This window comes from Oryctolagus cuniculus, chromosome 16 (assembly GCF_051225735.1).
Source record: "Oryctolagus cuniculus isolate XC-2025 breed Fujian yellow rabbit chromosome 16, ASM5122573v1, whole genome shotgun sequence".
Classification (NCBI taxonomy): Eukaryota; Metazoa; Chordata; class Mammalia; order Lagomorpha; family Leporidae; genus Oryctolagus; species Oryctolagus cuniculus.
This window is the reverse complement of record NC_142882.1, coordinates 79,986,597-80,013,978: the sequence shown is the minus strand read 5'-3', so window position 1 is coordinate 80,013,978 and position 27,382 is coordinate 79,986,597. Positions and strand designations below refer to the sequence as shown.

Here is a 27,382-nt window from a genome sequence, read left to right as displayed (position 1 = left end):
GGTCTGTGGCTGGGGAGGGTGGACTCTGCTCAGGGCTGGAGGAGGGGTCTGGGGGCAGAGGCTCTGCTCTAAGGCCAGATCCTAGGCTTGGGGATGGGGGTGCCTCCAACTTCAGCCTGCGCTTGAGGACGGGGTCCCCACCTTTTAAATAAACAAAATAATTTTTCAAAAAAAGAGTGTTTAATGTCTTCTTAGACATGAGATGTTACATCCACAGTGCAAATATAGACTATTGTAGAATTAGGAGCCACAGCGACCAAAAGAGCTAAGGAAACTAAAATGTAATAGCTAGAATCTAAATTCTGTAGAATAATTAGTAGATGAAGTTAAGGAACTTTAAAGGACGATAACGTTAATGAGATTCTTTGAAAGCAGAACAAAAAGGTGAGGAGATAAAAGATGAGAGAAAAATTGGGAAATTAAAGATTCTAGCCAGTATTCTATTATCCAAATAATAGGAGTTCCTGAAAGGTAGGGCAGAGAAATTAAATGGACAACCAGAAATAATCAAAGAATTTGTCCTGGAACTGAATGGAGATGGATCCACATATTGGGAAAAGTGAATTAAGTAAGGAACCACACAACTTTATAGAGACAGAAGAAAGAATGGTGGTTGCTAGAGGCTGGGTGAAGGGGACGTGAAGAGTAGGGATTTGATGTTCTAGAAAATGTTGTTATGGAGAGGGGTGGTGGTGTTGCAGAGCATTGCGAATGGACTTGATGCCACTGACCCGTACAACTCAAAAAATGGTTGAAATGGTGAACTAGCTGTGATATGTATTTTACATAACTATAAAAGAAAAAAAGCATACCCTAAGGAGACAGATCCTGAAGAAGTTTAAGAGAAAACAAGACAGGTAGCATAAAATGTATTAGGAGTTAAGACACTCAACAATAAAACTATAACTAAATGTAAGGTGGTGAACTTATTACTTCAAAATTGCTAGCAACCGTATAACTTGAGAGGGTTGAAGAAATGAAAGGACAAAACACTTCCCTCTATTGTGTTCTCTTTCTCAGTAAGCTACTAGAGGACAGGCTCCAGCAAAATGAGAGCCTGGCTCAAGAAAGGGAAGATCTGGTCTGAGCCTGTGCAGCACTACCAGGCTAGAAAGCCCAAGATAGTCCTACTTGTAAAAAAAATTGCAAGTATATAGGAACAAAAAATATGGTTATCAATTCCAGGAAAGTTGAAGTTATGAAAGAAAGAAAACGTATTAATTAGGATGCTTCACATAACAGGAAGCTTATCTAGGCATATACAATGAGGAATTCATTTTCTCACACAAAATGCCATTAGCAGTAAGAAAGATTTATAATCTTACTCAACAAGATGAATCCAGGTAGGATGGTTCAAGGGTTGTTAACCTAGTGATTCAGTACTGTCATCAAGGACTGGGGTTCTTTGCATGTTTCCGTCTTCCACTTTCAGCTTTTCCTTTTCTGTTTCGACAACATCCAGAGACAGAAGACATGATTTCTTACCATGAGTTTCATTTTTATGGTTAAGGAACTTTTCCAGGGTCACCCAAAATTGCATTGCCTGAGTGATGGGAATCGCTGTTACAGAAATGACATCTAGAAACCTGAAGGAGAAGGGAGTGAAGGCAGGGAGAGTAGCTGGAGCTCATTACAGTGGTCTTCTGGCCAGAGAGGAAAGCCACACCAGTGCAGTTGCACTGGGGGTTTAGAGCACTTTGGAAACAACTCGTTTACAGATTGACTACTTAAGATTGGTTTAGGCCGGCGCCACGGTTCACTAGGCTAATCCTCTGCCTTGTGGCGCCGGCACACCGGGTTCTAGTCCCGGTCAGGGCGCCGGATTCTGTCCCGATTGCCCCTCTTCCAGGCCATCTCTCTGCTGTGGCCAGGTAGTGCAGCGGAGGATGGCCCAAGTGCTTGGGCCCTGCACCCCATGGGAGACCAGGATAAGTACCTGGCTCCTGCCATCGGATCAGCGCGGTGCGCCGGCTGCAGCGCGCTGGCCGCGGCGGCCATTGGAGGGTGAACCAACGGCAAAGGAAGACCTTTCTCTCTGTCTATCTCTCACTGTCCACTCTGCCTGTCAAAAAAAAATAAAATAATAATAATAATTAAAAAAAAGATTGGTTTATGGGGCTGGTGCTGTGGCACTAGCATCCCAAATGGGCACTGGTTCTAGTCCCAGCTTCTACTTTTCCAATCCAGCTCTCTTCGATGGCCTGAGAACGCAGTAGAAGATGGCCCAAGTGCCTGGGCCCCTCCAGCACATGGGAGACTTGGAAGAAGCTCCTGGCTCCTGGCTTTGGACTAGCCTAACCCCAGCTGTTTTGGCCACTTGGGGAGTGAACCAGCAGATGGAAGACCTTTCTCTCCCTCTTTCGGTTTGTAACTCTACCTCTCAAATAAATAAAATCTTAAGAAAAAAAAAAAAAGATTGGTTTATGTTTCAGACAGCATTTTGGCCATTAAATTTTTCTATTTCCAATCAAGAATTTATATTTCCTCTGTCACCTGAACTATTGCTATCATTATATTCCTAATATCCAAGTGACTGTAAATAATTTTGTAAATATATTTATTTACTTAGAAAGAACTCCTGTCTACTTGCCAGTTCCCCAAATGCCCATTGTTACCTAGGCTGGGTTGGGCCAGGCCTGACCAAAGCCGGGAGCCAGGAACCTAACCCATGTTAACTCATGTGGGTGTTAGGAATCTGGCTGTGCCATCACCATTACCTCCTAGTGCCATATTAGTAGGAAGCTAGAGTCAGGAGCTGGACTTGAACCCAGGTACTCCAGGGTGGAATGCAGGTTTTAACCACTACATTTTAACCACTAGGCCAAAGCACTCAGTTTTTAAAGTTTTTTTTTTTTTAATTATTATTTATTTGAGAGGTAGAGTTACATGGGGATAGGGGCAGGGAACGGGTCTTCCATCCTCTGATTCATTCCCTAAATGGCTGCAACTGTGGGAGCTGGGCCAATCCCAAGCCAGGAGCCAGGAGCCAGGAGTTTCTTCCTGATCACGTGGGTGAGAGCTATCTTCTGCTGTATTCCCAAGCACGTTATTAGGGAGCTGGATCAGAAGTGGAGCAGCCAGGACTCAAACCAGCATCAGTACATACAGGATGCTGGTGCTGCAGATGGTGGCTTAACCCGCTGTGCCACAGTGGTGGCCCTGCCTTTTGTGTATTGATTTTCAACTTTTCAAATATTTTTTTGAAGCCTTTCATCTGCTGTGGTTTCTCTTACTCTTTTTGACCTTGTACATTTATCCTTTTCTCTTTAATTGTTTTCATTTAGTGGGGTTTCAGGAGTGTACCGAATAAATTTTCTGTTGTCTATGATTACTATGGAGTATAATTCAAGGACAGATTTTTTTTTTTTTAATTTGAAAGACAGAGTTACAGAGAGAGGGATCAAGAGAGAGAAAGAGATCTAACATCCACTGGTTCACTCCTCAAATGGCCACAAAAGCTGAAGCTGGGCCTATCTGAAGCCAGGACCCAGGAGCTTCATCTGGGTCTCCCACATGGCTGCAGGGGCCCAAGGACTTGGGCCATCTTCCACTGCTTTCCCAGGTGCGTTAGCAGGGAGCTGGATCACAAGTGGAGTAGCCGGAACTCAAAAAAGTGCCCATATGGGATGCCAGCATTACGCCGCAACACTGGCCTTAGGTAGCTATTTTAAAACTATTGTTCTTGTTTGGGGGTGATGCTGCCTATGCCCATCCCACCAGAATATCTGGAAATACTTGTATGTTTCCTTTTTTCTAATTATAACACTATCTGGGAAGCACTAGAGATATTTATTAGACATAGAGCAGAGACAGTATTGCCAAGTGTGAGGGGCAGTCCTACACAATGAAAATTAATCCAACCCTAAATTACAAGAATAACACATAGGTGTATTAACCTGGCAAAAATGGCCGAAAATACAAGGACATAAAGCTAAGGGGATGCAACACTCTGGAATGGGATTAGGCCAAAGTATGCATGGGAGGGGTCTTCAAATAATTCATGAAAAATGTGTATGTTATAAAAACTGTATATTGGCCTCAAACATTTTTTGCACCAATATAAACTCTTAGTGAATTGTTATGTCTGCACAGGATCTAGTTTGAGGCACTAAGAATGATAAAATAGTTTGAAAAAGCCCCTTTCAAATCAACATGAATTCAACCAAAATTGAAGCAAGAACAAATATCCAATTTATGCTGAAGCTTAGAAGGAAGAATGAAGTCACTGATGGTTTACATAAAGCTTATGGGGACAATTTCCCAAAGAAATCAGAAGTTTACCATTGGGTAACTCATTTTAAGAAGGGACCAGATGATGTTGACAATGAAGCCCACAGCAGCAGACAACCCACATCATTTATTAGGAAACAATATCTAGCCCTCATTGACGATGACTTAACGGCAGAAACACCACAGACATCTCAACTGGTTCAACTTAAAATTCTGGCTAAAAAATTAAAGTGGTGCAGATTTTACTGCCTGGGTGCCAAAACTGTTGTGCCCAGTCAGCTGCAGACAAAAGCAGACCTTTCAATGGAAATCTGGAACAAGTAGGATCAAGGTCCTGAAGCATTTATTTGAAGGGTAGGAACGGAAAATGAAACGTGGCGTTTCCAGTACAAACCTGAAGACGAAGCACAATCAGAGCTGCAGCTCCCAACAGGTGGAAGTGACCTGGTCACAGCAGAAGCACGCTGCTCGGGAGCAGAGGTCATGGCCGCAGTGTCTGAGGATGCGCAGAGCATTGTCTTTGCTGAGTTTCTGGAGGGCCAAAGAATGATCGAATCTGCTGATTGGTTGGTGAAAGTTACCCAGGCTTTGGCAGAAAAAAACCAACAGGAAGGCTTCCCTAGAGTCCTCCTTCTCCATGACAGCGCTCCTCCTATCAGACAAGGACAGGTTGGCCAGAGTTTCCATGGGAAATCACTAGGCATCCCTCTGACAGGATTTGATTCCTTTTGATTTTGTTCCTTAATCTTAAAAAAACTAAAGAACACCTGTGTTTCCTCAGCTGATAATATAATAAAAGACTGCGTTGATGTGGTTAAATTCCAGGACTCTTGATTCTTCAGGGAGAGAGTAAATGACTGGTATCAACAGTGACAAACTTGCATTGAACTTGATGGAACTTATGTTGAGAAATCTTTTTTTTTTAATCTTTAAATTCCATTCTCCACAGACTTTTTGAAGTCTTCTTTTACTGGTTGACAAGAGCTCCCTCTGCTTCCTTCCTCTACCTGGTGTAAAAGAATAGACTTAACGATAGTACCAGTTGGGGTCCACACTAAAACTGCCTGGGCGCCGTCTGCAGAAGCAGCATCCTCATAGGGAACGCATGAAAGGACAATTCCAGAAGCCGCACTCGCCGTACTCTTGGAAGCAATTTCCATTATTTTTTATTGGGGAGTGGTTAACTTGCTTAAATTATGAGCTACAGGGCCCCCAGTCCATAAAATCCCGCCAAGCCCCCATAAGAAGTCCCTTCCCGTGTTTTGCCCAGTGGCTGTCCTGACTCAGAGCTTTACCCGGTGGGAAGCAGGGTCTGTGAGGAGAAATCCTGAGGGGAGAAGCAGGGCTGGGGCGGGTCCTGTCTGCGGAGGGAAGCAGGGGCTGGGGTAGGAATTCTGTGGGTGGGTGGGGGAAGCCGGATGTGAGAGGAAGAATCCTGAGGAGGAAGGCAGGGGGTGGGGGTGGGGAGAGCGGAATCCTCCGCTCAGGGCAGGGTGCCTGGACACCCTGTTTAGTGGCCCTCTGCTGCCCAAGGCTCAGTTCCCAGGGCAGAGTGGGGTGGGGGAGGCCATGAGGGCTAGTCTGGTGAGACCCCCTGCCATCTCCGGGGCGCTCAAAAAGGTGGGGGCCCGCGCGAATAGGGGCGCCATCACAGCCTCCTCTCACCTCAGTCCCAGCTGCTCACACGTGTGGCACAAACCCCATCTGGCCCTTCATCTGTGTGGGAAACCATTTTTAATTGTTAGGATACCACAAGTAAGACATATATTAGGCAGTGCAAGCAAACAGGGTCTCCCGCCTTGGAGTTACTTCCCAGGGCAGTCCAAGTTCATTCAGTTTAGCGTTTGTTTCTGTGAAACCAGTTCCCCTGCCTCACATGTATGAATGACTTCTAGAGTTGTTCTGTGTGGATGTGCAGGAGCTGGACCACCCTCTGCTGTCTCATGGTCACGGCTGTTGGGTGTCGCCATAGACCCAGCAGTTTTCTTAGGTTTGCTAGATTTTGTTTATTTAAAAGAGTTAGAGAGGAAATGAGATCTTATATCTGTTGATTCACTCCACAAATAACTGCAACAGCCAGGGCTGGACCAGGCTGAAGCCTGGAGCTTCTCCTGGGTCTCTCATATGGGTCCAGGGGCCTAAGTACTTGGGCCATGCTGTGCTGCTTTCCCAGGTTCAGTAGCAGGGAGCTGATGGGAAGAGGAGCAGCTGGGTCTGGAACCAGCTCACATTTGAGGTGCAGGTGCCACAGGCAGCAGCTTTATCTGCTAGGCCATGACCCTGACCCCAGCAGTGACTTTGAATTCGGAGTGCTCCAGATACTTGGAAAGTCAGCACTGGAAGATTTCCTTAGGTGAGAGGACTACGCTTCCAAATGCAGTTCTGATATTAGACAAAGATCATTAATACCCTTTCCTTTGCCTTCCTGGGTGCCAGGGCTGTTTTTTGTTTTTTGTTTTTTGTTTTTTGTTTTTTGCGGCTGTTGTTAGAAAGTCTGTATGTAGTATAGCAATCTTAGCTGGATACTTTTTCAGTTGTCTCCTGTTGTCACCAAACTTCTTACCGAGAAAAGTTAAGTGCAAGAGAGACAAAAGCTTTTTATAGAAAATATTTTGGTTCAGTTGGACCGGAAAGGCATATTGCAGTATTTTCAGGAGTTGATGGGAAGAACTTGTGAATTTTCAATGATTTTCTTAATGGATTTATATAAGTCACACTTCTCCCCTCTTCCCCCTTTTTTTTCCTGCCGGGTATTTAGTGAGCAGCCTAGGGAGAAAAATACGTTTGTGGGGAAAGCTGCATTTAGTAATCAGTGTGCCTCACTAAGGTGTGTGTACCAGGAGCATGGTGAGGGAAGTAGAGTCGGGCTACCAGTCCATTCATTAGCTTGCACACAGTAGTAGTAATGTATCTGTAAGGAGAATCTAGTCTGTTAGGAGTGATTGAAGGAGGTCAGATTCCTTGTGGTGTACCCTCCCCCAACTTTGAGCTTTTGGCTAGAGTCGCAAGTTCGGAATGCAGTTAGCCACTGTATCAAAAATGTAGTCAATCAGTAGCCCAATTTTAGATTGTCCCATTAGAGAATAAGCCTTTTTCTGTGGGCGCTTGGATGTGACCCAAAGAGTCCAGCTGGCATCCGTTGATGCTTTCCATAGTTCAGGTCCCACAGAGAGTTGTCCTAAATCTGCAGCAATCCCAGAGCCCAAGTTGTGTTCACTGAGCCTAAATGCCTACTTTCTGTTCAGCTGCACTCATGCTGTGGCTGTAACAGCCCATATCAGGCAGTATCATATTTTAGCTTAGAGTCAGGCCCAGGCAATTAGGATCTGCAAATCCCAAAAAAGATAACAGCTAGTCTTTGCAACAGCAGAGCCAAGACTCTGCCAGGCCAGACAAGGCCAACCGACGAGTAAGGTGTTCTTAAGCCCTCATTATCTTGTCAATTTTAGAGTCCAGATTGACCCACTAAAAAAATACACACATCATGGTGAAAAGTCAGCCTGTAAAAGTCAGACATATGATTTCATAAGAGCTCATTAGTGACTAAAAGCTAGTTTACAATTCAAAGCGGGTCTACATTTAGAGATTGCCTCTCTTTCTGTGTTGTTTCCACTTTTGCAGAGGCAGCAACAGGCAAAAATGGCCAGTTACTGAGCCTTACCGTTTCTAATATTCCAAGTGTTTAAATTTCACTTTGCTTATCTGTAGAAAGTAGTAGGAGTAAGCAAAGGAGTTTTATGCCATTAACATTTTTTTTCTCAGCTTTTCTTGATTGGCATGATCCCTGTAGCATTTATGAAATTCTAAGGATATTGTGGGGAGCAACCCGGACTGGACTGAGTTACTGGAATTAAGGCTTATTCTATGCATCTGCTCTCCCACAATATGGCGCTGGGAGAGGAGGAAACAGCTTCTACGCAGCTGCCTCCAGTTCGACCAATAAACTGCAGGACCTGCTCCTGATTGGAGGAGAGCAGCGTACTCGGCGTGTGGGTAGCAGAGTTGGGATTGGTGGAAGAGGACTATAAAGGAGGAGAGAGACAACATGCACCAGGAACATCTAAAGGGAACATCCGAATAACATCTGAGCAGCCCCCGAGAGAGCCGGCCGGCGGTGTGCCGCTCCCCCGCGGAAGTGGGGAAAGTGGCAGGGGGAGCCGCCCCTCCACGGAGGTGGAGGGGTCGGCAGCCAACCCGGGAAGGACCAGCAGCAAACCCGGGAAGGGCCGAGCAGACAAAAGAACAGCGCAGGGTCCTGTGTCGTTCCTCCGCGAATGGGGGAGCGACAGATATGATGTTTAATGTCCACTCCATACATTCAGGTACCGTAGCCACAACATTTAAAAATTTTGCAAAAACTTTCCTCCTTTTTCCTCGTTATAAATTTATTTAAATCATTAGCAGTAAATTTCACATTTATAGGTGCACATTACTTATGTGGGGATAAGAGTGGGGGTAAGAAGTTGGTGTTTACACTGGCTAGAATGCAGGGGGAGTAGGGTTGGTGGAACAGCAACCAGGCTAAAGAAATTATTGGAAGGTACCCTGCTCCTTTATTCTCTTAGAGTGTATCTAAACCTTTACTCTAGGGCTGGCAGTGTGGCATTGTGGGTAAAGCTGCCACCTGCAGTGCCGGCATCCCATGTAGGCGCTGGTTTGAGTCCTGGCTGCTCCACTTCCAGTCCAGCTCCCTGCTAATGTGCCTGGGAAAGCAGTGGAGAATAGCCCAAGTACTTGGGCCTCTGCACCAATGTGGGAGACCTGGGAGAAGATCCTGGCTTCAGGTCAGCCCAGCTCCAGCTGTTGCAGCCATTTGGGGAGTGAACAAACAGTTGGAAGATATATCTCTCTGTCTCCCTCTCCCTTTCCCTCTCCCCCTCTCCCCCTCTCCCCCTCTTCCCCTCTCCCCCTCTTCCCCTCTCCCCCTCTCCCCCTCTCCCCCTCTCCCCCTCTCCCCCTCTCTTGCTCGCTCTCGCTCGCTCTCTTTACCTTTCAGATAAATAAATCTCGACTCTACCCCTGTGTATTGATTTAATCTTTTCTCCTCTCACATTTTTGACTCACCCAGAGCTCACCTTTGGGAATGTTTGGCCCTTTACCTTCCATCTATAGAAAAGAAAAAACAAATAAACAAAACAAAACAAAACAAAAACAAAGACATCACCCAGGATGTGCTACCCTGGCTCTCCTGTCCCAGACCTGTAGCCAGTGTAGCTAAGGCTAAGGGCTGAATCAGCAAGTCAGTTCTCCTGGCATTGGGTCTGTCATCTTCAAATTTCATGAAAAACTTTATCTCTGACAACAGAAAGCGGCTCACTGATTCTAGGGATCACTCCATAGTTTCTCCATCACCTAAGTTTTCGTCATACTCCACCCCCTTACCCCTTCTTTTCCCAATCATTGTTTTCACCATATTTTTTCTAGATGGCCTGGTGAATCCTATTTTGGATAACACTGTTTTTAGGGGCCCTCAGGACCTCCCCAAGTTCAGTGATTCTCTTCGAGGACTCACAGGGACTCAGTGTATAGTTGTAACTACAGCTAAAGCCCATTACAACAAAAGGATTGGAAGCAAAATTAGCAAGAGGAAAAAGCACATGGATCCAGGCCCAGAAGAAACCAGGCACAAGCCTCCAAATGCCATCTCCTCATCGGGGCACACGAGATTTGCCTGATTCTTCCAGCTTTGAGTTGTGACAATGTGTGTGAAATAGTCTCTGTAGACTCAGTCCCCAAAGGTTTTACTGAAGGCTAATCACATAGGCACCTGCTTCATTAGCATGTACCAGACTTCCAGATTCTCAGAAGGAAAGCAAGTGTTACAAAGCATATACCACATTGTTTGTTCAAATAATTTGGACACACTGAACCACTCAAGGGGTGGTGGGAACTCTGCTGAAATCCGCATTCCCAGATACCAGCCATGCATAGTCCAGTTGCATTTCAAACAGAGCTCTCTAAGAATAGCGCCTCAAGCCCGCTGAGTTAACACTCATTTCCACATAACAGTATAGACCATGCTCAGAAAAGTGAGGCTGAAATATAATATTGAATAAATGTAGTTTAACTTAAGTTCATCAGAACAATAAATAAGAAAAAGTGAGAGCTCCTATCTGTGAAATAGTTTTATACTCTGAGAAAATATAGTACTTTTAGATTTTTTTTCCATAGCAATAATAATTTTAATAGAGTGCCTTACAGTGGACGATACTGCAAAGCCAGAAAGACTCACTGACCCTAACACAGTGGGTGGCAGATGGAGTGGAGTCTTCCAGTGGAGATAATTTAAACAATTTTATATTGTAGCAAATTTGTATTTGTTCTTTTTAATTAGTTTTCGAAGGAGGATTGTTCTCTTTGAATATGATTTTGTAAGCTTGTCCTGAATTTTGTGTCTACATAATTACTAGAGAGATGTTTGGGAGGCATTCAGTTCCCTGAAGTGTAAACATAAAACTTCCAATTACAACTTACTTGTTTAAAATTTCAAGTATTTAATATTGCTTACAGATAGTAAAAATGAATGATTCTCTTTTATAACAATATTTGATTACAAATTTCTGAGCTTCCAGTATATAATCTTTTTCCTTTAACTAAATATATGATTGAGGCTAAGGGTTTGCCTTGTGGGGCGTAAGTAATTTTTCTCTGTGTCTCTAATGTTACTTAGAGACCTTGGGTTCTGAATTCCAAGAGAAACACTTGCAATTTAACATTTTCTAGTACATTTGTTTTTGAAATAAGGACTATATAGCATTCAAAAATTACAGCCAAAGATACCAAAGCTGTTGAATTCAACTATTTGCTGGCAGCGTTATAGCATTAGGCCCTGAAATGTTTATTTTTCAGTCCCTATTGTGAACTTCTGAATGCAAAATTTGTATGATAGTTGTGAAGGGAGAGTTAAGATATAATACACAACATTTTAAGTAGTTGAAAAATCAAACATATGAAAATACTGCCCAAGAGAAAATTTGAGCTGTCTGAAAAGTGTACTTTTGTGGAGAGCTGTGATCCTTATGGACAATTAGGTTTTAATAAGAAATAGAAAAGTCAAAGTGTGTTTCGTACAGTAGCATTATCACAAGTTTGCGTAGTCTTCCACCTCCGGACCTCTTGGTAGCTATTCTCAGTGTTCCCTTACCAGTTTGGCGAAAAGAAGCAGTCAGCTGCTGCCATTTGCAGCTGTTTTCATTTCTTCCTTTCCCAACTGCTGCATCCTTTTCTATACCGTGAAAGCTTTATAGCTCTAAAAGGTATCCAAAAGGAGCCAGGATGTGTTGGTATATCTCCTTTTCTTGCTTACAGAGAAACTTCAGGCCACTAAACTGCCATTGGAGTTTCTTACCATCATGATAATAAGAACTTCTTTGTTTCTGTAATCATTTTATCTTGAATGTTGCCATATTAAAATATGGAAATAACAGAAAGGTGGATTTTAATTCTGGAATTCATACTACAGAAAACTTGCTTTCTTTGTTAAAAGATGTTTCTCAGCTCAGGTCATTGTCACAGAACCCTGTAATTCTCAGAAGCCTTTCTGTTCGCCGTGGGTATTCAAGAACTTCCAGGAAGCCACCAAGAGCAGAGCCACGATTGCCTCCAATGTATTATGTAGTTTGGCAGGCTGGACTCCAAGTATCTTAAACCAGGTTTCATTTTTAGCAACATTTCAGACCTTAGTCTCTTTGCTCACTGCCAGAGGGGGTGTGTGTGTGTGTGTGGCATATACTACCAGTGTGAGATCTGTCTCCTACTCCTTGCTTTGTACTTAACCAATTCTGTGCCCCTTTCCTTTAGTATTTGTAAGCATAGTTACATAGGCAAGACCTTTGATAATATTGGCAGTTACCTAGAAAAGTAATGAAAATGGGATTATTCTTTGTTTAAAATAGAGTTGAAAATACCAGTTTTTAATTTGCCAAAGGTCAGAACTTAATAAATGGTAAAGTCTAGGCTACCAATTATGAAGCATTCTTGCTATAAAACATGCAGATGATGGCGTTTTCTTAAGGTCTTGCTGTCTTGTAAAAGGAATGAATTATGAGTGTTCTGGAAGTCAGTGACCAACCCTTTACCAAATGCTTGTGGCTCTTAGTAGGAGAAGGACAAATTGTTGAGTACCTACTATGTGCTGGGCACTGTAATACGTGTATTTCCTATGTAATCATGATAATCCTGAACAGTTGATAGCCTTCCCCTGTTTTACAGATGAGAAAATTGAGGTGCAGAAAGCTTAAGTGATGTGTAATATAAGGAGAAGGAGATGTAGAATTCTAGCCCAAGTTGTTCTACTCTGCTACCCTTCTACAAAACCAAGGGTTGGCAAACACTGTCCCATGGGCCAGATCCCCCTGCCTATTTCTGTAAATGACATTGTATTGGAACACAGCCATGTTTGGTCTTTTAGGTGCTGTCTCTTTCCAGCTACAACAGCACAGTAGAGTTGTTGCTTCAGAGAGCACACAAGAATACTTCAGAAATTTCATGTAAAAGTAGAATTAAAGGTAAGTTAACTTTGGTGCAAAAAATTTTGAAATCCATGCATAGTTTTTTCAGGATATGGATGTTCTATGAACTTCTTCAAGTGCCCTTGTCTGGTTCACAAAGCCACTTTGCCTATCTTTCTGGCCCTTTACAGAAAAAGTTTACTGACCCCTGCACTAAACCTTACCTTGCTTAGAGGTACTGCGAGTTTCATTCTTAGTGAGACATAAGACTTGGGCAAGAACAATGAAATAAATTCCCCATAATCTAATAAGGAAAGCAGAATACTAACGATAAGCCCTGAATGTTTAAAACCTTTTAGTGTTAAATTTGGAAAGACAGGCTGGGATGATTTAAATGTAGTCTTTTGTATGCCTGTGACTTTATGTATTATAACTCACATTTAAAAATCAATACTTACAAGAATTTCAGCTTTCTTGTGAATGTAAGTATAAATTACATTCTTGTTCTTTGTTTTGTTTTTGGTGACTAACATTTCAGTTGCATATTTGTGAGATTTAAATTGTTCCTCCAGTTGCGTTAATTAGCATTTGCACTAAAGCAGATTATTTTTTGCTTATAACATATAGCTTAAATTTTTTTAAAAGATTTATTTATTTATTTGAAAGTGAGAGTTACACAGAGAGAAGGAGAGGCAAAGAGAAAAAGAGATCTTCCATCCTCTGGCTCACTCCCCAATTGACTGCCACGGCTGGAGCTGCGCTCATCCAAAGTGAGAAGCCAGCAGCATCTTCTGGTCTCCCACACGGGTGCAGAGGTCCAAGGACTTGGGCCATCCTCTACTGTTTTCCCAGGTCATAGCAGAGAGCTGGATTGGAAGTGGAGCAGCTGGGATTCGAACCAGCACCCATATAGGATGCCAGTACTGCAGGTGGTGGCTTTACCTGCTACTCCACAGCACCAGCCCCAGCTTAAATTTTTAAAATCCATGATAGTAATAGAATTAAGATTAAGGGTTGTGGCTGGCACTGCGGCTCAATAGGCTGATCATCCACCTGTGGTGCCGGCACACCGGCTTCTAGTTCCGGTCGGGGCGCTGGATTCTGTCCCGGTTGCCCCTCTTCCAGGCCAGCTCTCTGCTGTGACCTGGGAGTGTAGTGGAGGATGGCTCAAGTGCTTGGGCCCTGCACCCGCATGGGAGACCGGGAGAGGCACCTGGCTCCTGGCTTCAGATCAGCGCAGCGTACCGGCCGCAGCGACCATTTGGGGGTGAACCAATGGAAAAGGAAGACCTTTCTCTTTGTCTCTCTCTCTCACTGTCCACTCTGCCTGTCAAAAAAAAAAAAAAAAAAAAAAAAAAAGATTAAGGGTTGTATTTTATGGAATCAGAGATATATAGCCTTATGGATGGGATATAAGATTCCTCAGATAAAAGATTCCTCAGAACTTTCTTTTAAAAGATTTATTTATTTATTTGAGAGGTAGAGTTATAGAGATGAAGAGGTCTTCCATATGTGTGGGGAGCAACTCGGACTATACTGTTACTGGAATTAAGACTTATTCTATGCATCTGCTCTCCCACAATATGGCGCTGGGAGAGAAGAAAACAGCTTCTACACAGCTGCCTCCAGTTCAGCCAATAAACTGTAGGACTTGCTCCTGATTGGAGGAGAGCAGTGTGCTCGGCGTGTGGGCAGCCGAGTTGGGATTGGTAGAAGAGGACTATATAGGAGGAGAGAGACGGCATGCACCAGGAACATCTAAGGGGAACATCTAAGGGAACATCTGTGCAGCCCCCGAGAGAGCCGGCCGGCGGTGTGCCGCTCCCCTGCGGAAGTGGGGAAAGTGGCCAGGGGGAACCGCCCTTCCACGGAGGTGGAAGGGACAGCAGCCAACCCGGGAAGAACCAGCAGCAAACCCGGGGAGGGCCGAGCAGACGAAAGAACAGCGCAGGGTCCTGTGTCGTTCCTCCACGAAGAGGGGGAGCGACACATATGCTGGTTCACTCCCAAATGGGTGCAATGGCCAGGGCTACACTGATCCAAAACCAAGAGCCAGGAGCTTCTTCCAGGTCTCCTTCATGGGTGCAGGAGCCCAAGCACTTGGGCCATCTTCTACTGCTTTCCCAGTCTATAGCAGAGAGCTGGATTGAAAGAGGAGCAGCTGAAACATGAACCGGTGCCCACATGGGATGCCAGCATTGCAGGTGGAGGCTTAGCCTACTATATCACAGCACTGGGCCTTCTTTTTTTTTTTCAATTTTTGCAATAACATAATTTCAATTTATTTTATAATCACAGGCTTAATGCACTACTAAGCATAATGTTGAACAAGTAAAAAGTAGAAAGACCACTGTTTCACAGGAATGTACACGAGGGCTATAAATAACAATCAGATCATAAGATACTGCTTTCATTCTTATACCTTTTTTGTATTCTGTATTAACTGCCACGTATCAAAGAAGACATGATATCTGTCTTTTTGGCATTGGCTTACTTCACTAAACATGGTTTCCAGTTGCATCTATTTTGTTGTAGGATATAGGATTTCATTATTTTCTGTGGCTGAGTATTATTCCATGTATATATGCATAGCACATTTTCTTTATCCAGTCATCAGTTAATGGACATCTGTGTTGATTCCATGTCTTAGCAATTGTGAATTAAGCTGCTACAAACATGGGAAAGCAGTTAACTCTTTAATATGCAGATTTCATTTCCTTTGGGTAAATTTTCAGAAGTGGGGTGGCTGAGTGATACAGTAGATCTGTTTTCAGATTTCTGAGGAGTCTACATACTGTTTTCCACAGTGGCTGTACTAGTTTACCTTCCCACCAACAGTGTATTAAGGTATACTTTTTCCCACATCTTTGCCAGCATTTGTTGTTTATTGATTTCTGTATGAGAGTCATTCTAACTAGGATGAGGTAAAACTTCATTGTGGTTTTGATTTGCATTTCCCTGATAGCTGGTGATCCTGAGCATTTTTTCATGTGTCTTTTGGTCAGTTGTATTTCATCATTTGAAAAATGCCTGTTTATTGGCCGGCGCCACGGCTCAATAGGCTAATCCTCCACCTGCGGCACCGGCACACCGGGTTCGGGCGCCGGATTCTGTCCCAGTTGCCCCTCTTCCAGGCCAGCTCTTTGCTGTGGCCAGGGAGTGCAGTGGAGGATGGCCCAAGTGCTTGGGCCCTGCACCCCATGGGAGATCAGGAGAAGCACCTGGCTCCTGCCATCGGATCAGTGCGGTGCGCCAGCCGCAGCAACCATTCGGGGGTGAACCAATGGAAAAGGAAGACCTTTCTCTCTGTCTCTCTCTCTCACTGTCTAACTCTGCCTGTCAAAAAACAAAAAAAGAAAAAAGAAAGAAAAATATCTGTTTATGTCCTTTGTGTATTTCTTAGCTGGGTTGTTTGTTTTGTTGTTGAGTTTCTTGATCTCTAGAAAAGTTGGGGAAATGGTACAGAGGGTTCTTGTCTTCCCTCACCCAATTTCCCCTGTCGTTATCATCGTCTATAAACCATAGTTTAATTATGAGAAGTAAGAAGTTAACATTGGTACAGTGTTGTTGACTATAGTTTCCTCTGTGTATCCATGGATTTTTGCATTTCCTGAATTCAACAGCTGAAGTTCAAAAATATTTTTTATAAAGATTTATTTATTTGAAAGTCAGAGTTACACAGAGAGAGGAGAGGCAGAGAGAAAGACAGAGGTCTTCCATCCACTGGTTCACTCCCCAATTGGCTGCAATGGCTGGAGCTGCAGCAGTCCGAAGCCAGGGGCCAGGAGCTTCTTCTGGGTCTCCCATGCGAGTACAGGGGCCTAAGGACTTGGACCATCTTCTACTGCTTTCCCAGGCCATAGCAGAGAGCTGGACTGGAAGTGGAGCAGCTGGGACACAAACCGGCACCCATATGGGGTGCCGGCACTGCAGGTGGTGGCTTTACCTGCTACACCACAGTGCCAGCCCCCAAAAATATTTTTTAAAAAGATTGTATCCATGCTAAACATATATAGACCCCTTTTTTCCTGGTATTTATTTCTTAACAAAAACAATATAGCAACTGTTTACATTACATTAGATATAAGTATGCTAGAGATTATTTAGGATGTACATAAATTATATGAAAATATTATACCATTTTATATAAGGGACTCAAGCATCTGTGGATTTTGGTATTCTCAGGGGTCCTGGCACCAATCCCCAGGTGATACTAAGGGACAACTGTACCGGGTATATTTGAATGAAATTCACTAGTTTTCCATTCATGTCACTTTTCCTCCCTGGAATTTAGTCTGAATTCCACTGGGCATTTGGTTGTCATGTTGCCTTACTCTTTGCTAATCAGTGGCCACTTGTGCAATCTTTGCTTGCCTTTCATGGCCTACTGCTTGCACAGAGGACTGGCCAGTGATTCTGTATGTCTCTCAATTTGACTTTCTGATATTTTCTGGTATTAATTGAGATAGTCATATTTAAAGATGTGTAAATTTTCAGGAGAATGCCTTACGTACCTTTTTTAGTGCATCAAGTTGTGATAATTGATGTTACTATGTCAAAAAGTTTGTGAAAAAGTGGAATTAAAAGATAAGTTTATTTTGGTGCAAAAATATTTGAAATCCATATATAATTTTATAACGTGTATTTCCCATGAACTTTTGGAAGAACCTTCATATGTTACAATGGTATTAACCTTTTGATTACCTGGTTAAGATATTGTCACCCATAGTAAAATTGCTATTTTTTTACTTTATAATTATTAACTATTTTAGGGGAAAAGCCTTGAGTCTGTGCAAATATCTTGTTTCTCTTCAATCTTTTGCACACTAATTTTAAAATTCATCCAGTTAATGCAGTAAGGCAAGAAAAAGAAGTAAGAAGCATGCAATGGAGAGCATTGGGCTTTGTGGTGAAGATGCCACTTGGGATGCCTGCACCCCGTATTGGAGTACCTGGGTTCAAGTTCAACATCACACCTTGTTCCAGCTTCCTGCTAGTGTACAACCCCAGAGGCAGCAGGTGATGGCTCAAGTGCTTGGGCCCCTGCCACCGATGTAGGAGAGCAGAATGGAGTTCCCAGCTCCAGGCTGCAGCCTGGGACAGCCCTGGCTGTTGTGGGCATTTGTGAAGTAAATCAGCAAATGGGAGCACTCATTTTCCTTCTGCTTCTTCTTAAATAAATAAATCAATAGATAAATAAATAAATAATTAAGCAAAAATTGTTAAAACTGCCTGTATTTACGGATAATTTGAGTTTACTGTATACAATCCCCCAGAATCTGTAAAAGAGAAAAGAAAAACTTCTAAAATTAATAAGTGAAATTTAGCAAATTTGCAGAGCACAAGGTCAATCTAAATTTAATTGTATTTCTCTATACTGCAAATGAACTCTTGAAGTCTGATTTTTTTTTTTTTTAGGTACCATTTATATTTACTCGTTTTTACTTATTTCAATGGCAGAGAAACTCAAAGAGATTTCCCATCCACTGGTTTACTCTCCAAATGCCCACAACAGCCAGGGCTGTACCAGACCAAAGCCAGGACCCAGAAACTCAGTCCAAATCTCCCCCATGAGTGATAGGCACCCAAATACTTGAGCCATCACCTGCCACTTCCCAGGGTACACATTAGCAGGAAGCTGGAATCAGAAGCAGAACCAAAACTTGAACCCAGGCACACACAAGTAGCATCTTACTCTCCCTACCAAATGCCTACCCCAAGATACCATCTATAAGAAGTACCCACACACACAAAGAAATGAAATATAAACCCAGTATTACATGCCTATATGATATAGATTAATAATACAAATGTAATATATATTGCATGAACAAGTACTCCCTAGGATTTTGATTCAGGGAGGAAGCAGTCACTTCAGGCATCAGTAGCTGTGGCTATGAAAACATGAAAGGACCCATCTGGCACATTTCTAGGCAAGACTTGTGAGGATGAATCTGAGGGGAATAGAGCCTTGGTGTTGTAATGATGCGTTTCCTGAAGGCTTTCAGGCCTTATTGATCCAATTTTTAAAGAGAAACAGACTTTAAAATAACTGAAAGCCACAAAAAGGCTTCTGAATGCTCTTACGCTTTTCAACATGAGTGAAAGCAATATTTAATGCACATTTAGAGTAGTATTGATTTTTTTAAAGCAGTATCTTGTTACTGTGATACCATCACTTTCTTAGACATTTCTTCTCTCTCTCTCTTTTTTTTTAAGATTTATTTATTTGAAAGGCAGAGTTACAGAGAGGCAGAGGCAGAGAGAGATCTTCCATCTGTTGGTTCACTCCCCAAATGGCCACAATGTGTGGAGCTGGGCCAATCCAAAGCCAGGAGCCAGGATCTGCTTCCTGGTCTCCCATGTGGGCGCAAGGACCCAAGTTCTTGGGCCGTCTTCCACTGCTTTCCCAGACCATAGCAGAGAGCTGGATCAGAAGTGAATCAGCCAGGTCTCAAACCAGTACCCATATGGGATGTCGGCACTGCAGGTGGCGGCTTTACCCACTATGCCACAGTGCCAGCCCCAACATTTCTTCTTTTATATATTGGTTACCAGTTATTTTTCTTTACACTAAAGTAGTACTGCAATGTAACTAAAAATTTATGTGCTCATTAATCTAACTCAGAACTCTGAAAATGTTCGTAATTTGAACTGCATTCAATCAGGGAAGATAAGACCAAAACTGGAAGTTTCCATTTCCTTAGGAAAGACCCTTCAGAGTTCACAAGATATCTTATTTTTTGCTGTAGATAATATACATAGGCAGGCATTTAGCCTGGTGTTTAAGATACCAGTTAAGATGCTCATGCCATACATCAGAGTGCCTGTGTTCAATTCCCTGCTCTGGCTCCTGACTTCAGCTTCCTGATAATGTAGGTGCTAGGAGCTAGCAGTTGTGACTCAAATAATGAGGTTACTGAATTGGGTTCCCGGCTCCAGGCTTCCAGCCTTCCAGCATAGCCCAGCCTCAGATGGTGTGAGCACTGGAAAAGAGGCCTTTTTAGAGAACTACATTTTTTTTAACATATACTAGATATTTTAAATGTTTACTGTCCTCATGGCCATTCTTTAAGAAATAATCAGCTTCCTTGCTATCCAGATGGGAATCTGAGGCTTTCCGAGAGTGAATAAGTTGCTTGAACTTACATAGATAATGTAGGCAGATACAGAATTTTCAAGTGCCAAGTTCAGAGTTTCTGGGACCTCCCCTGTCTGCCTCACATGCTTCAGTAGCAAAGGCCCAGTGTCTTTCTAAGGAATACTTAAACACTTGATGTTTCAGCCTTGTTTTGTATTCTTTGTCAAAGAGGAAACAAATATAGTATCTTGACCAAGTAGAGTCTTCACTGTTTGTAATCAGTGTTATTATTTTGCTGGGAATGAGGATCAGTTATGTTGTATAATCCACATATTTACATTTTGAATGTCTTCTCTGATGTCCTTGAAGTCGTGAGCAATTTCACCTTTCCTTTATTGTAGTTTAATGCCTGTTGTGAGGTTATTTGAACAAAATTTCTTTTTTTTTTTTACTATCCCAACAATTTACTAGAATTTATACATAATTTATACAGAAATTTAAGTGTATTCAACCATAAAACTCAGGCTCATTTCCTGCCCATGTGAAGAGGAAAACAGCAAAGTTTATGTATGTAGATAACTTTTATAGTGCAAAGTACAATCCTTGACAGCTTAACAGTTGCCATGTAGGCAAATGTTACAGTTTAACAAGAAGTTAATTTGAACAATGTTAAAAATTTTGAGCGTTTTTTGTTTGGCTAAGATAAATTTTGCAAAATACAATATAACTTAAGCTTTCATGTGTGTTTCCTAGATTTTATTAGTGTTCCAAATTGTGATTTTTTTTATATGACTTGTTAATTATTGTTTTATAAAACTAATGTGAATAACTTTTCTCCATTAGAATGTGAAACATGTTGCAGAAGCATTCAAGAAGTAGCTGAAGAAGGAAGAAGTGCCACTGCCTATCAGAAAAGCAAAACAAAACAAAACATGGGAAACACAACCACCAAATTCCGTAAAGCACTCATCAGTGGTGATGAAAACCTGGCCTGCCAAATATATGAAAACAACCCTCAGCTGAAAGAATCCCTTGATCCAAATACATCTTACGGGGAGCCCTACCAGCACAATACCCCACTGCACTACGCTGCTAGACATGGAATGAACAGGATATTAGGGTGAGTATTGCTATAAAGCAAATAAAAACTAGTGAAAGGGAAAAATGAAAAGTGGTCTTCGTGAAGAGATACAGAGGTAAGTGTGTGTTTTATAGTGCTGTATAGAATTAAATTTTCTAAAGTTGAATATGCCTGTTTTTTATTGGGTTTTCTTTAGTATGATTTTCTTTATAAAACTAAATTAGGTCAAAGGTTTTATAGTGAGGTAGGTTCACCTGTTCTTGTGGTTGATACTGGGTATGTTTCATAGTATGAATTCCTGATAATTGTATAGTATTTAACTTACAGCATTTATATTTTTTAATGATTTATTTATTTGAAAGTCAGAGTTACAGAGAGAGAAGCCTTCTATCTGTTGGTTCACTCCCCAATTGGCCGCAAAGGCCAGAGCTGCACCGATCTGAAGCCAGGAGCCAGAAGCCTCCTCCGGTTCTGCCCATGCAGGTGCAGGGGCCCAAGGACTTGTGCCATCTTCTACTGCTTTACCAGGCCATAGCAGAGAGCTGGACTGGAAGTGGAGCAGCAGAGTCTCGAACTGGTGCCCACATGGGATGCTGGCATTGCAGGCAGCAGCTTTACCCGCTACGCCACAGTACCAGCCCCAAGCATTTATATTTTTAAAAAGTACTGTCAGCTATGAAAAAAAATTGCAGGGCATAGTGAATGCCGACGGCAAGGTTCTGAGCTCTGATGAGCTCTTTTAAGTTGAAAAAACAGGTGTTTGCCTTGTCTAGTCTGAATCAGGTTTCTGATTAGATAAGAATCTAATTACGTGGAAGTTATATTTGATATTTGCTAGCTTATAAAATGAAAGAAACAGTTTAGAACAAAGATGTTTCCAAAACAAGTTAATTTTTTTCAAAATTGATCATATAATTGTGAAAGTCCGATATTAGTAAAGAGAAATACTTCTTTGCTTATAGAACGAAATGTAATTCTTAAACCAATACATTAGAGCTCTTTAGAACTTGATTAAAGAAAAAAACAACTTACCTTTCCATCTTGTTTTTATTTCTTCAGTTTACAAATTGTTGTTCCAGTCAAGCTGCTCCTTTCAGTATCCCCGAAATATGCCATGGGTGTTGCCTGCCATGTCCATGCTGCTCTCTCTGCCAACAGTGACCTCCTTCCACACTTCCTGTCTTTATCTTTCTTACCTGAGTGTTCTTCATCATTTCATTGTATCACTTCTTTGCTATATACTACCTCCTTGTATTTTACTATTTGGATATCTTTACCTGCCTACAACTTCTTTTCAGGTGCCTTCTATGTATTTCTATCATCTAGCATAGTATCTTTTTTTTTTTAATTTATGTGAGAGAGTGAGAGAGAGAAAGATCTTCCATCTCCTGGTTTGCTCCCTAAATGGCCATAAGAGTCGGAGCTAGGCCAGGCCAGAGCCAGGAGACAGGAACTCCATGTAGGTCTCTCAGTTGGTGCACAGGGACTCAAATACTCATGTTTTCCCAGCACATTAGCCAGGAGGCTGGATCAGAAGCAAAGGAGCCTGGACTCAGCTGGAACTCTGAGATGGAATGCAAGCATTCCAAGCAGAGTGCGACCCATTGTGCTGTTACACCCACCCCTATAATATCTTACACAGAATAAATGGGAGTTTTATAATATCATTGCCTAGGAAATACTGTCATCATTGCGTTTTGTTAAATGAAAAAGATACCATAGATAATTTAGTTTATCTAGTCCCATGACTTTATCAAGAATATTTGACTTTTATAGATATTTCTGTTGTCTCACTTTTATATTGCACTTTTATTTTCATTGATCTAAAATACCTACTTAGAAGTCATCTCCAACTTAGCTAGTTTGAAATTTTGTAGTTTTTCTTCTAGAGCTGGATCTTTCCTTTGTTAATGACACCAACAGTTCCTGCTGATACAATAATGGCAAATGCTAATTTGAGGAATTACTGTTTTCTCTTTAATAAAGATTTATTTATTTATTTGAAAGTCAGAGTTACACAGAGAGAGAGAGAGGGAAGGAGGGAGAGAGGAAGGGAGCAAGAGAGAGAGAGAAGGAGAGAGAGAGAGATTGTAAGTGGAGCAGCCAGCCTTGAACTAGCACCTGTATGGGATTCTGGCACTGCTACACCACAGCTCCGGCCCTAGGGATTTCTATTTTCCATGCATTATTAGTTTTCTATTCACTATTAATCTACATATATTATCTCAACTAATCTTTATTACCTTTCTATGATGTAGTTTATTGTCTGCAATTTTAGGTGAGAAAATTGAGGCATGGTGAGTTTAAGCAACTTTTTTTTTTAACTTTTATTTAATAAATATAAATTTCCAAAGTACAGCTTATGAATTACAATGGGCAACTTTTCAAAACTCCCAGTTTTTTAAAGATTTATTTATGTATTTGAAAGGCAAGAGTTACAGAGAGAAAGAGAGATATCTTTTATCTGCTGATTCACCCCAAAATTGCCAGAGCTGGGCCCATCCAAAGCCAGGAGCCAGCAGCTTCTTCTGGGTCTCCCATGTGGGCCATCTTCCAGTGCTGCCCCAGGAGCATTAGCAGGGAGCTGGATCAGAAGTGGAGCAGCTAGGTCTCCAACTGACACCCATATATAATCCTAACACTGCAGGTAGAGACTTAACCTTCTACACCACAGTGCCAGCCCCAGGACTCCCAGTTTTTATGTAGCAAAGCTAGGTAACTGTAGGCTTTGGGCTCTTAACTACTATAAATATAGCCTCTTATCTCTACAGTCAAATCAACCTTTGTGTCAGGACTGCTTCTGCCACTTGTCTAGTTTCCTTCTCTGTAAAATGAATATTTACCTCCCTGGGCTTTCAGATCATTTGATGTGTTATGTGTCTCTTACGCTACCTGACATACAATGTACACTCCACAGTCTCTATTACTTCTCACCTCTATAATCCTAAATATCTAAGTTGTCCTTCACTTGCCCCTCTCTCTTATTCACCTGCTACTGCTAAGTTCACTAAGTCTTACATCTCGGTTTACTTCTCTCCATTCCATTGCCTCAAGATTGTCCTACTCCTGCTCTCAATACTTAGTGCTTTTGCAAGTCCATTCCCCTTCTTATCTCATGTTCAGATTAATCTTGCAAAACATAGCCTTTCAAATATTCTTCTATCATGAGAAAGTTATAGCAAGTGCCCTATTTGGTTTCTAAAACTCTGTACTTCTCTCCTTTTACCCTGTTAGACAAATTTCTTACTAGTCTTTTTATTTTTTTCAAAGATTTACTTATTCATTTATTTGAAAGGCGGAGTTACAGAGAGGCAGAGAGAGAGAGGTCCTCCACCCACTGGTTTACTCCCTAGATGACCATGACGGCCGGAGCTGCACTGATCCGAAGCCAGGAGCCAGGAGCTAATTCCGGGTCTTCCACGAGGGTGCAGGGGCCCAAGGACCTGGGCCACCTTCTACTGCTTTCGCAGGCCATAACAGAGAGCTGGATCAGAAGTGGAGCAGCTGGGAACTGAACTGGCGCCCATATGGGATGCGGGCATTGCAGGCAGTGGCTTTACCCGTTATGCCACAGCGCTGGCCCCTCTTACTATTCTTTAACATAATCTTGTCAATCACATTGTCTGATTGACCTTCCTCCTTCTCCACCTTTACGCATGCCGTGCCCTTAGCTTTATTACTGTTGTTCCTTGATTTTCAAATGTCTTCCTCTTGAATTACCTGTCCTTTAAGTCCTAACTCGCTTTCTACCTTATTCAAGCATTCCCAACTACTCTGACCTCAAGTATTCTTTATGTCCTCTGAAATCCCTGTGACTTACGTTGAAAGCCGTACTTCTGTTATTAAATTCATCTCCTCCACTAGACTGCCCGAAACTGCAAGTTCATTCCTTAAATGCCTGAAACAGCCAGACTGAAGCCAGGAACCTGGAACTCACTTTGAGTCTCCCACATGTGGCACAAACCCAGGCACTTGAGCCATTACTTGATGCATCCCAGGGTACACTTAACAGGAAGCTGGAACGGAGAACACCGCTGGGACTGAAACCCAGGCACTCAATATGAGATGCAGGTGTCCCAAGTGGCAAGTGCCCACTCTACAAATACAATTTATAGAATTGAAAAACATCATATAAGAACATCAGTTTGTCTTGTGATTCTTAAAATGTGTTTTGAGGACTGCTGTTATCTCAAGACTCAAAGAGTACACAAGGTCAAAACTATTTTTATAATAAAACTGAGTTGTTATTTGCCTTTTTCACTGTGCTGGCTTTGCAGTGATGGTGCAAAAAATGTAAGGTGAAAGATTGAGGAGTGAATCATGGCAGTGGCACAAGACTGTATTAGTAATCATGTGTTCATCACTGGTAGGCAGTTGCATTTAAAAAAGTGGAGTTAGTTTCATTTTAAAATATCTTTCATGAGGCAGTTAAATTACTAATTTTAATTAATCTGCATCCTTGAATAATCATTTTTTAAGATTTATTTTCTTTATTTGAAAGTCAGAGTTCCACAGAGAGAGGAGAGGCAGAGAGAGAGAGAGTCTTCCATCTGTTGGTTTACTCCCCAGATGGCTGCAACGGCCGGAGCTGCACCAACCAAAACCAGGAGCCAGGAGCCTCACCCAGGTCTCCCATACAGGTGCCGGGGCCCAAGGACTTGGACCATCTTCTACTGCTTTTCCTGGGGCATTAGCAGGGATCTGGATCTGAAGCAGCCAGGACTAGAACCACGTGGGATGCTGGCATTGCAGGCAGCGGCTTAACCCACTGCTGTACAACATTAGCCCCTGAATATTCATCTGTTTTATATTGTTCAGCTTCATACCAAAGGATGCCCATAGCTTGAAGCAGGAGCACTGGTGCAGTTGTTTGAGTTGTGAGTTGAATCACTTTTTTCTGGAATACCATTTTATGAATAACAGTAACAACAGAATTAACAGTGGGTGTTCAGATTTGGATACCTGACCAACATTTTCATTTTTTTTTCAGATTTTTGTTTTATTGTTTGCATATGAATTACATAGTGAATTTTTACACTTCAAAAAAAAACTTACTTCATTACATTTAATACATATGTAGGCTTGAATAAGACATTGCATTTCTTGTCAAGAAGAAAAACATTTGGGGAAGGGACTTAAAGTTAATTGCCAGTAAAGTATAGTATTAGTACCCTAAAAGATAATTAGTCCAGAATCATAAGCAAGTATGTGAATATGTATGTGTATATGTGTATATCAGGTAAACTCCAAAGACCAACATTTTCTTGAAAATGAATTAACTAGGGGCCAGTGCTATGACACAGTGGGTTAACGCCCTGGCCTGAAGCGCTGGCATACCATGTGAGTGCTGGTTCAACACCCAGCTGCTCCACTTCCAATCCAGCTCTCTGCTGTGGCCTAGGAAAGCAGTACAGGATGGCCCAAGTGCTTGGGCCCCTGCACCTGCATGGGAGACCTGGAGGAAGCTCCTGGCTCCTGGCTCCGGATCGGTGCAGCTCCAGCCATTGCGGCCAACTGGGTAGTGAACCATCAGATGGAAGACCTCTCTCTTTCTCTCTCTGCCTCTCCTCTCTCTGTGTAACTCTGACTTGCAGATAAATAAATAAATCTTTAAAAAAATTGTTTGGAAAACTTTGTATTGTTTGAGTTTGTTTCCTAGTATTTAGAGACTTTTCTAATGGGACTGGAAGTTAATCAAACTAATGTAACTTTGTAATTTTGTCTTATATTATAAAATGGAATAACATTTAGAAGATCTGCATAACTCAGGAATTCAATATTTTTCAGAAGATGAGTATATGATTTTTAAAAATTATGTGTGAGTAAAATATTTAAAATGTAAGAGCAGTGTAACAGTACAAAATGTTTACTGATAATGACTGCAGGTAGTATATTGCAACTAACTTTTAAGAAATGACTACTTGTTCGAATTTTTGGTATAGTATCAAATATGAAGATTAAGAATAAAAAGGCTATTTTAAAATATTCCTCCCTTTCCTAACTATATAAAGTTTGGATTGTCTTCTTGTTTCTTTACTCCTACTAAAACAACGTATTATCCAATGTGAGTATAACTGTCTTCTGTTAAGCCAGACAATAAAAGAGATTTGTAAGCTTGAAGAATAGTGCCACTCTTTTCACTTAAGTTTTTAAAATGTAGTTATTTTTTTCTTTAAAATGTTATATATAATTATGTTTATAAAAGTTGTATAAGGATTATATGACCAAAAAATTTAAGAAATATTGATCTGGTCAGTATTCTTGTTTCCTCTAAGAATTTTGGAATGTATCTCCATCATGTGATTGTCATTCTGTTGAATGAGTATTTAAATTTGTTTATTTATTTGAAAGGTAAGAGTGACAGAGATCTGCCAGCCACTGGTTCATTCCCAAATGCCTGCAACGGCTTAGTCTGGGCCAGGCTAAAGCCAGAGGCCAAGAACTCCATCCCTGTCTCCTACATGGGTGGCAGTGATGTCTCAAATAATTGGGTTCCTGCTACCCCCATAGGATGGATTGTGTTCTTGGTTCTCAGCTGGT

The 27,382-nt window shown here is 41.9% G+C and overlaps 1 protein-coding gene across 7 annotated transcripts in view; it reads left to right on the top strand.

Annotated features, from left to right (window-relative positions):
• The window catches only part of ANKIB1 (ankyrin repeat and IBR domain containing 1), a 145,916-nt gene that overhangs the window by 21,656 nt on the left and 96,878 nt on the right, over nt 1–27,382 (top strand). For 2 of the 7 annotated variants that reach the window (XM_089316177.1, XM_089316179.1), the window contains exons 1-3: nt 8,386–8,552; nt 12,641–12,737; nt 20,605–20,881. In XM_089316177.1, the coding sequence (XP_089172303.1) occupies nt 8,532–8,552; nt 12,641–12,737; nt 20,605–20,881 (395 nt within the window). In that variant the 5' untranslated portion in view covers nt 8,386–8,531. Of the gene's footprint in view, nt 1–8,339; nt 8,553–12,640; nt 12,738–17,527; nt 17,700–20,604; nt 20,882–27,382 lie in introns of those variants that run through there. The other 5 variants (XM_070059821.2, XM_008261744.5, XM_008261743.5 and 2 more) reach the window with 4 other exon arrangements.